This window comes from Miscanthus floridulus, chromosome 13, assembly GCF_019320115.1.
Source record: "Miscanthus floridulus cultivar M001 chromosome 13, ASM1932011v1, whole genome shotgun sequence".
Classification (NCBI taxonomy): Eukaryota; Viridiplantae; Streptophyta; class Magnoliopsida; order Poales; family Poaceae; genus Miscanthus; species Miscanthus floridulus.
The window spans coordinates 7,268,619-7,278,043 of NC_089592.1; the positions used below are offsets into that span (position 1 = coordinate 7,268,619).

The 9,425-nt window shown below is 55.3% G+C and overlaps 1 protein-coding gene and 1 long non-coding RNA gene across 2 annotated transcripts; both read left to right on the forward strand.

Moving 5' to 3' along the window:
• Positions 1–311: 311 nt before the first annotated feature.
• On the forward strand, positions 312–883 carry LOC136501539 (uncharacterized). The gene is made up of 3 exons (XR_010770306.1): positions 312–351; positions 465–519; positions 619–883. It is a non-coding gene; the product is annotated as an uncharacterized lncRNA (long non-coding RNA).
• Positions 884–3,369: 2,486 nt separating this feature from the next.
• On the forward strand, positions 3,370–4,684 carry LOC136501538 (uncharacterized). The gene has a single exon (XM_066497061.1). It carries the CDS (start codon positions 3,621–3,623, stop codon positions 4,458–4,460), a length of 840 nt encoding a protein of 279 aa, XP_066353158.1. The 5' UTR covers positions 3,370–3,620; the 3' UTR covers positions 4,461–4,684.
• The last annotated feature ends 4,741 nt before the right edge of the window (positions 4,685–9,425 follow it).

A 9,425-nucleotide genomic window follows, 5' to 3' on the forward strand; every position in this document is an offset into this window, starting at 1 on the left:
CAGAGGGCCTCTCTAACAGCTAATGGTGAAGTTAAATGAGGCCATACCGTGCTATCAACTATATAATCGTAGATTTAAAACCTTGATTCAGAAATTGGATTAACTTTACAAGTTAGTTCAAAAGCTTTTGTCCTTCTAAAATATCTCCTTAGCACTCAATAAGTACGCTAAAAATGCCTTTAATCTATCTAGCCAACCTTTTAAGGAATGTTTAGAGTACACCCACAAAGTTACCATATGGATTGATGCATCCACTCTTGTTTTACTCTTCAGGCTTATATCCAACAGTTGGAGACAAGTAGGATCAGACTCAGCCAGCTTGAACAACAAGTTCAAGTGGCAAGAGTACAGGTATTAATTCTTCTACCAGCAGTATCTTGGAGGAGCTGCTTTTGCCACACAGTAGTACTTATATTAATCATCATGTACATGGCTAATTAACAAGTCACTACTACTATGTTCAGGGTGTCTTCTTGGGCACTGGTGATCAGCCAGGTTTTCCTTCTGCCCCTTCACCAGGTAACAATAATGGGACACTCCATTTCATCTCTACATACTGTTAATTCCATAAGTTACTTAATTCTGTGTATGTAACATGCATGCATGATGAATGTACAGCTGCAGTATTTGACGTGGAGTATGGAAGGTGGGTTGAAGAGCACAGCAATCTGATGTTCCAGCTGAGGGCGGCGCTGAGCGAGCACCTGGCGGATGAGCAGCTGCAGAGCTTCGTGAATGGTGGCATGGCGCAGCACGAGGAGCTGCTGCACCTGAAAGGCGCCATGGCCAGGGCCGATGTCTTCCACCTCTTGTCTGGGGTGTGGGTATCCCCTGCTGAGCGTTGCTTCCTTTGGTTGGGAGGCTTTCGCCCCTCGGAGGTTATAAAGGTAGTATACTATTATTAATTATTTACTATGCATGGTGTAGAAATTCTAACAATCAGATATATAGTTGATTAATGCACTCGTTATCTAGTTGGTGCCTGGAAATGAGGATGCCCAGAATAATATAAATAGATCATGCATGATTGCAGGTTAATTTGAGTGGTTCTCATGTCCGATCCCGTTTGCATTATAGAGCTAGCACACATCATCTTGTACTACGTTAGTCATTGTTTATGGAAGCCTAGCTAACCCAGTGCACAACCACATCATCCCGCTGTGCTATTCTTGCAAAGCTGGCCATGCCCAAAAACCAAGAACAGTATATATTTGGACTAATGAACCAGGGGAGGAATAAAGGGCCACACCATAAGAATCAGCATCTTTATCCCTAGCAAAATCTTCACATTTGGAAACTAAAAAAGGGAGCTTCATTCATTCTCTGGCGACTACAAGATCTGCACGAGCACTCCTCGTTTCATTCACAGTGTTGCAATCGACTGAACTTATTAAGGCACTACTTTGATTCGAACCAGCTTACTGGTGGACAGGAAAGGACAAAGAAGCAAACTAACGTTCTTTGAACCAGGGAAACAAGCCTAGCTGACATCGAGCAATCGAAGGGGCAGAAAATTCAATTTCTTTCGCGCACCTGGAGAAGGCGGCGGCCCTGGCCGTACAGGTACAGCGGACAAGTCGCGGAATCAGTCGAGCTCGTCGTTGCGCTCCCTTCCGTGGTCTTCGTCTCGGGCGCCAGATTGAGGCCAGGGAAGCCGCAAGGACGGGAGCAGGTGGCACGGTCGTCGCCGGCCGGCGAGATGCAATCTTCCGGACGGTGAGTGTGAATGGGCAGTTCGGCACGGGAGCGAGCGAGAGAGGAACGGGAACGACAGGCGGCGGTGGTGGAGGGGAGGAGGCGGCCGCGGCGGTGGGGAGGCGCTGGCGACGGCGTGGAGGGGAGGAGGCGGCCGCGGCGGTGGGGAGGCGCCGGTGACGGCGGGGAGGCGCCGGCAACGGCGTGGAGCGCGCGGGCGCGGGGAGGCGCGGGCGCAAGTGCGGGGGACGGCGGGGAGGCGCCGGCGCGGGGGACGGCGGCGGTGCGGCGGGGATGCGCGGGCGTGTGCGGTGTGTGTGTGTGTCTGTGCATGATTTGAGGGAGAAACGACTAAGTGTTGAATGCTTCTGTTTACCGAGTGCCCAGATCTATGGCACTCGGTAAACAGAAGCACCGCACCCAATGACATGTGGGCCTGGTACATGTTTACCGAGTGCCTAGATCTACGGCACTCGGTAAACAGAAGCATGGCAGCCCACTGTGGCAGACAAGTGGGCCGTGGCTAACCTTTACCGAGTGTTTGAGGTCACACTCGGTAAAAGTATCCATTATTTCATGCAAAACAAAAATGAAAAATGCCAATTTAATCCTAAAATGCACCAAACTTTCACATGAACTATTTCATGTCATCTATTTACTATCTAATAAATTCCAAGTTCAAATCATAATGTTGAATTTCACTCTTAATAGAAATCCTACTCGTCATTGTGAATGTTTAGCGTCTCTTTGGAAGATGTACCGGTTCGGTAGCGACGAATGTAAAAATACTTCCGAAACGTTATGAAAATTTTTCTATAACATAGATGTATGCTTCAATGTTAATTCTTCCAATCTCATGATTTATCGAGTTCGATTTTAATTATTACAATTAAATTTACATGATATGTACCTAATTTTCATAAAGAACGAAAATTTTGTGAAATATAGTAAATAAATCGAAATAAACACCATATTTTGGAATGGAGTACTAAATATCATATGTGGATAGAGGAAAAAGAATGAAGGGAAAAACAAGAAATTTGGTTGAATTTTACCGAGTGTTGCGCCAATACACTCGGTAAAAGATAGTATTTACCGAGTGTTGTGCACTTACACTCGGTAAAACTTTATTATTACCGAGCGTGACACTCGGTAAACATTTTCGGTCTTTTTTATTTGCTATGAGCGCTTGATGGGCGGAGCTGTTGTTACCGTGATGTTTGCCGAGTGTATGCTCATAACACTCGGTAAACATGTCATGCCGTGACGCCGTTTGGCGCACGGGTGGTATCCTATGTGACGTGGCACCTCAATACCGAGTGGCTGTTTTTACCGAGTGCGCCCCTTCGGTAAACTTGTAGTTTTAACGAGTGTCTGAATTTACCGAGTGTGCTGACTCGGTAAAGCGGTCTACTACCGGGTGTTTATGTTTTCCGAGTGTTGGCACTCGGTAAGTACTGTTTTCCGAGTGCCCCGACTTTTGACACTCGGTAATTGTCGGGGCACTCGTTAACTACACAGTCTCCGGTAGTGATTAGTGAAACCAGTTCTCATTAATTGATGATTGATTTATATAAACATGGGCTTGCTATATCAGAGGTACACTCTACACTGGTACAGGCAAGTGCCACGTAAGATAAGCGTAAGTGAACCTGGGTTCGCTACTCAGGCGGCCGGCCAGGCCCACTTCCGTTCCATGTGCCGGTTGGGCGGCCTAAAATTGGGGCGGCGACGGGGCCCACCGCATTGCTATCCCTAACCGTCCCCAACAGCACAGCTCACGACAGCATGCGTCCACATCTCTGTCTCGCCCTCGCCCGGACAAAGAAAAAAAAACCCAAAAGCAAATCACGCACCCACCGGTCACCGCACGCCATGCGGCGGCCTTGCTAACCACGACGCCGCGAGCATCGCCACCCGCCGCCATGGCCGCCGCCGCCGACTCCTCCAAGCCCCCGCGCGCGGCCGTGCTCCTCGCCCGTCCACTCCTCCTCGCTCTCCCCTTCCTCTCCCTCCTCCTCCTCCTCTACGTCTACTCCTCCACCTCCTCGCGCCCTGCAGGCCTCTCCGTAACCGCAACAACCGTCGCCTCCACAACTGCCACCACCACCACCACGGTGCCGCTGACCCCGTCCCCGCCGTCCCCACACATCCGGATGCGGCGGTCGCGGTACCGGTCCTACGACGACTACCTCCGCCACCAGCTGAACAAGACGCTGGACCCGCGTCTCCGCCGCGTGTGGGCGACGCGGGACTGGCGGCGGAAGGTGGACGCGTTCGCGCGCCTCTTCGCGGGGCTCCGTGACGAGGGCCTCCTCTCCGACGCCTCCCGCGCGCTCTGCGTCGGCGCGCGCCTTGGCCAGGAGGTGGCCGCGCTGCGGCAGGTCGGCGTCCGGGGCGCGCTCGGCATCGACCTGGCCCCGGCACCGCCGCTCGTCGCGCGCGGCGACTTCCACGCGCAGCCTTTCCCCGACGCCACCTTCGACTTCGAGTTCTCCAACGTCTTCGACCACGCGCTGTACCCGGACCGGTTCGCCGCCGAGGTCGAGCGCACGCTGCGACCGGGGGGCGTCGCCGTGCTCCACGTCGCCGTGCACCGGCGCGGGGACAAGTACTCCGCCAATGACTTGCTCGACGTGCGCGGACTCGTCGGGCTGTTCCCGCGGTGCGACGTCGTGCGGGTCTCCAAGGTCGATGCGTTTGGGCTCGACACCGAGGTCATCCTCCGCAAGAAGGGGTCGTCTCGTCGTCGTCGTCGTCTCTAGCCGTGCGGACATCCATTGTTGAGTCCTCCAAAACAGTCACCGGCCGCCCACACGATCCAATCTTGTCTTGGCTTGCAAATTACGCCAAGAAAAAAGGGAAGTTTTGGGCATCATATCGGTTTTATTTTTGTTTTTACTACTAGTACACTACTAATTGTGGCCTTGTAATTCTAGGTACTAGGTAGGAGGTGATTTTTTGGTGACCAACCACACAGTACGCATCTCATTCATCTTGTTCTTGTATACCTTGGCAGGGAATTGGTAGGAAAAAAACAATTGAATCGATTAAATTGTGTGCCAAGAAAGAAAGAAAAGCAATTTGAGGAAGGGCACGATGATTGTAGTATGTGCTTTCCCTTCTTTTCTTGAACATTGCCTTTGTTGCTTGTTCTTGGCTTTTTTAGACTTCTTTTCGGAAAGACTCTTTCATCCATTTGGGCGGTGAGTGCATGCCCTCCCCTGATGATGCGTGCAGCATACTGATGATGAGTTGCTGTAGCTTGCTGTGAGTTGCTGCAGATGGTATGGTGGTAGTAGCTTGAAAAAAAAAGTACTGTAGGGAGTGGCGAGCCATGGAAATGTGTATTGGGTGGGGTGACTGACTTTTTCATACATGAAGCACGGTCCATGTGTGTGCCAACATGCCTGCCCCGTTGTAGGTAAAGTAAAAAAAAGAGTTAAATGCACCAGAGATCCATTAACTTGTGAGAAAGTTTCAGTTGAGTCCATCAACTTTCAAAGTGACTTTTTGGGTCCATAAACTTTTAAAATGGTTCACTGCAGTCGATACATATTTATTTAACCTTAAATTCAAAACATATTTGTAGAAAACCCCTTCCCACACGCATGCAGGTGCATGCATGGCCGGCTTTAGTGCTTTACTGTAGCCACGCTCGTGTGCGCTCTGCTGTCCGTGGGCAGAACCTGTCATTTGTGTAGTTTACTACAGATGGCCAATGCCCGAGCTCGATGGTGGATGGCCGATCTTCGGTCCCAGTCCCGGCGCCCCAGAAGACCTTGCCCCGGCGAGCCGCGCCCCTAGTGGGCGGCACCCCTACGAGCCGCTCTCCGCGCCCTGGCGAACTGCGACCCCGGCGGCCGCGCCCCTGGCTGGCGATGCTTCGGCGAGCCGCGCCTCCGGCGGCCACGCCCATGCCTAGCCGCGCTCCGGCGAGCTGCGCTCCCGGTGACCGCGCCCCCGGCACCGCGCCCTGGCGAACTGCGACCCCGGCGGCCACGCCCCTGGCTGCCGTGCCCGGCGAGCAGCGCCTCTGGCGGCCACACCCATGGCTGGCGGCGCTCCCATGCCAGCCAAGATGATGCAGTGGCCCACCTGGGAACTCGGCAAGATGGAGGGTGCATCACGTGCATGGTCGGCCGCGTCTATGCCGTCATCGTCATCCGTCTCGACTTCGCGTGCCGCACCACCTGCGGCGCCGCCTCGCGGACTCTGGCTGGACACTTCGAGGGCCGCAGCCTCGAGAGACGCCAGGACAACAAGCTGCTCTGCAGCTAGCACTCATCTCGGACCAGCGCACGCTCGAGCTCGGCAAGGCCTCCAGCGCTCTGCACAGCAAGGAGGGCGTCATGCTGGAGCTCCCGGCGGAGGGACGGATGGACACTGCAGGCAGGAAATGGCGAGCTGGACATGGACGCGTCTTCGTGGTCCTGCCGGGCCACCATGCTGGCCGCACCATCACGAGCGAGCGCTCTGCTATGCTGTACGTACTCATCATGACCCATCGACTTGTAATGTGCTCATTAGTACTACTTTGTCAGTAGCCAAAGCTTCCATTCAGACCAGGGGACGGGTTGGTGCGGCGGCCGGCCGGCGATCGACAGGGAACGATCTGCCACATGCGGCTGTGCGCGCTCGATTAATTAGGCGGCCGGGTGGTGGGTTAAGCCGTAGCGGCGTGCAGTGCCGGCGCGCGGAGCCCCCGTCCCCATACGTGCGTGCGTTGCTGGGTTAACAGTGGGGGCCGGCACGGCGCGTTCCTGTCTCGCGCCCGCGGGGGGGGGGGGGGGGGGGCACCGCCCGGGACGTGCTCCTGAAGCCACCATATTACGTGACGGCACGGCGTTGCTAGCCTGTCTCTGTCCGTCGACCGCCATGCTCGCGTACGCTACGCCACCGCGCAATAAGGCCGGCCCGTAGAAAAACACTGCATGCGCCACGGCACGGCACACATGCGGGCACAGAGCATGATGATACTGGTGGACGGGCAATGGGATGCTGCGTGACTGTTACCACTGTAACGACGACCAGAGGCTGTTACTGACGTACCGCTGGTTCTGCCCACGCACAGCAGAGCGCACACGGGCGTGGCTCGCCGAGGGCGCCGTTGCCAGGGCTCGGGCGCCGGGGGCGCGGCTCGCCGGAGCGCCGCCAGCCAGGGGCACGGCTCGCCGGGCGACGACCGCCAGGAGCACGGCTCGCCGGGGGCGCCATCGCCAGGCTCGGGCGGTGGGGGCGCGCGGCTCGCCGGAGCACCGCCAGCCATGGGTGGGGGAGGGGGGGGGGGGGGGGGGGGGGGGGGGGGGCACCGGCCGGGACGTACGCGCGCGCGCGCGTCTGATGCGGTTGCGCCGCGCGCGCCCACTCCTGCGATGGCGACGCGGCCCGCGAGCGGGGCGGCAGCCCGGGCGGGACAGCCGCGCGGTGCCGCGCCGTGCCCACGGCCCACGGGGAACTCGCCGGTCGCCGCTCGTTGCTCGTGCGCACTTTGACGATCACGCACGTACGTGCTCCTGAAGCCACCATATTACGTGACGGCACGGCGTTGCTAGCCTGTCTCTGTCCGTCGACCGCCATGCTCGCGTACGCTACGCCACCGCGCAATAAGGCCGGCCCGTAGAAAAACACTGCATGCGCCACGGCACGGCACACATGCGGGCACAGAGCATGATGATACTGGTGGACGGGCAATGGGATGCTGCGTGACTGTTACCACTGTAACGACGACCAGAGGCTGTTACTGACGTACCGCTACAGCTTGGATTTCGCCAGGGCGCGGCGTCGGGGGTTCTGCCCACGCACAGCAGAGCGCACACGGGCGTGGCTCGCCGAGGGCGCCGTTGCCAGGGCTCGGGCGCCGGGGGCGCGGCTCGCCGGAGCGCCGCCAGCCAGGGGCACGGCTCGCCGGGCGACGACCGCCAGGAGCACGGCTCGCCGGGGGCGCCATCGCCAGGCTCGGGCGGTGGGGGCGCGCGGCTCGCCGGAGCACCGCCAGCCATGGGTGTGGCCGCCGGAGGCGCTGCTCGCCGGGCACGGCAGCCAGGGGCGTGGCCGCCGGGGTCGTAGTTCGCCAGGGCGCGGCGCCGGGGGCGCGGTCACCGGGAGCGCAGCTCGCCGGAGCGCGGCTAGGCATGGGCGTGGCCGCCGGAGGCGCGGCTCGCCGAAGCATCGCCAGCCAGGGGCGCGGCCGCCGGGGTCGCAGTTCGCCAGGGCGCGGCTCCGGGAGAGCGGCTTGTAGGGGTGCCGCCCACTAGGGGCGCGGCTCGCCGGGGCAAGGTCTTCTGGGGCGCCGGGACTGGGACCGAAGATCGGCCATCCACCATCGAGCTCGGGCATCGGCCATCTGTAGTAAACTACACAAATGACAGGTTCTGCCCACGCACGGCAGAGCGCACACGAGCGTGCTACAGTAAAGCACTAAAGCCGGCCATGCATGCACCTGCATGCGTGTGGGAAGGTGTTTTCTATAAATGTGCTTTGAATTTAAGGTTAAATAAATATGTATGGACTGTACTAAACTATTTTAAAAGTTTATGGACCCAAAAAGTCACTTTGGAAGTTGATGGACTCAACTGAAACTTCCTCATAAGTTAATGGATCTATGATGCATTTAACTCTAAAAAAAAATACAATGATGAGACGAGAGATGGCATGCATAGTAGATACTCCTCCTGGCTGTGGCTGGCAGTGTTTGAACGCGGGAAGAGAGAGAGCTTCACGAGCTGAACAAGACTGGCAAAGATGTGAATGCATGCCTCATTTAACCTCGGTTAGTGTAACTGAACGGTTACTGTAGATTAAATGGCATGCAGATCCAAGGGGAACCTTTCGTGATAACAGTTGTACGTAGCAGACTTTCAGGGAGAAAGAAATAAAAGCATCTCATCAGAAAAATAACTATAGGAGTGCTTTATTCCTAACGAAAGCCATCTAAGGATCCCTTTGGAACACAAGATATAAAAAAAAACATAGAAATAGAAAAAAAAAATAGGATTGGAGTTCCACGTCACTTGCAATCCTAGAGGAATTGAAAACGCAGAAAATTCTCTAATTGAGTATTTGGATACAACACAGGAGAAAACACAATTCTCTAATTGAGTATTTGGATACAACACGGGAGAAACAAAGGAATTAGAAGAGAGTGAGACACAAAGGAAAGTTTTCAAGAGGTTGGAGCTCACGTTAGATTTTGTCCAAAATTCCTATGAATTGAGCCATTCCATAGAAATTTTGTAGGATTCCAGGATGGCTAATCCTTTGTTCAAAGGGGGCTTAATAATACTTCACGTATATTAACTCTATATAAGTAACCAAACGCATAAAATGCTGTACGCCGCTGCACATTCATGCCTCTGATGACGAAAACGAGTAAAAGATGGAGTGGGGCACAGGCAAGACGCCGGGAATCGGAGTAGGGAGACCGTAACATGGGCAGCTCAGAGCACGGGGCAAATGTACTAGCGCAGCGTAGAAAGGCCTTTTCACTGTTCATTCACATACACACCACCGCTAGATCCAAGGTACCAGTCCCGGCGCATACGTACGTACCGGCTGTAGAGAATCTGGTGGTGCGGTAAGCTACGAGTACGATTTGCTTCAAATATTTCTTTTTTTCTTCGTCCTCCGGCCGTTCACGCAAAATTGATGGATAAACGATGGATCAGGAGCCCGTGCGCTCTGGCTCCCACGCAATAGGTATGTAGCCAAGATCAAGATCCGAAAAAAAA

Excerpts from the sequence above, each read along its gene's own strand:
- LOC136501538 (XM_066497061.1), top strand. The coding sequence starts at position 3,621 with ATGGCCGCCGCCGCCGACTCCTCCAAGCCCCCGCGCGCGGCCGTGCTC.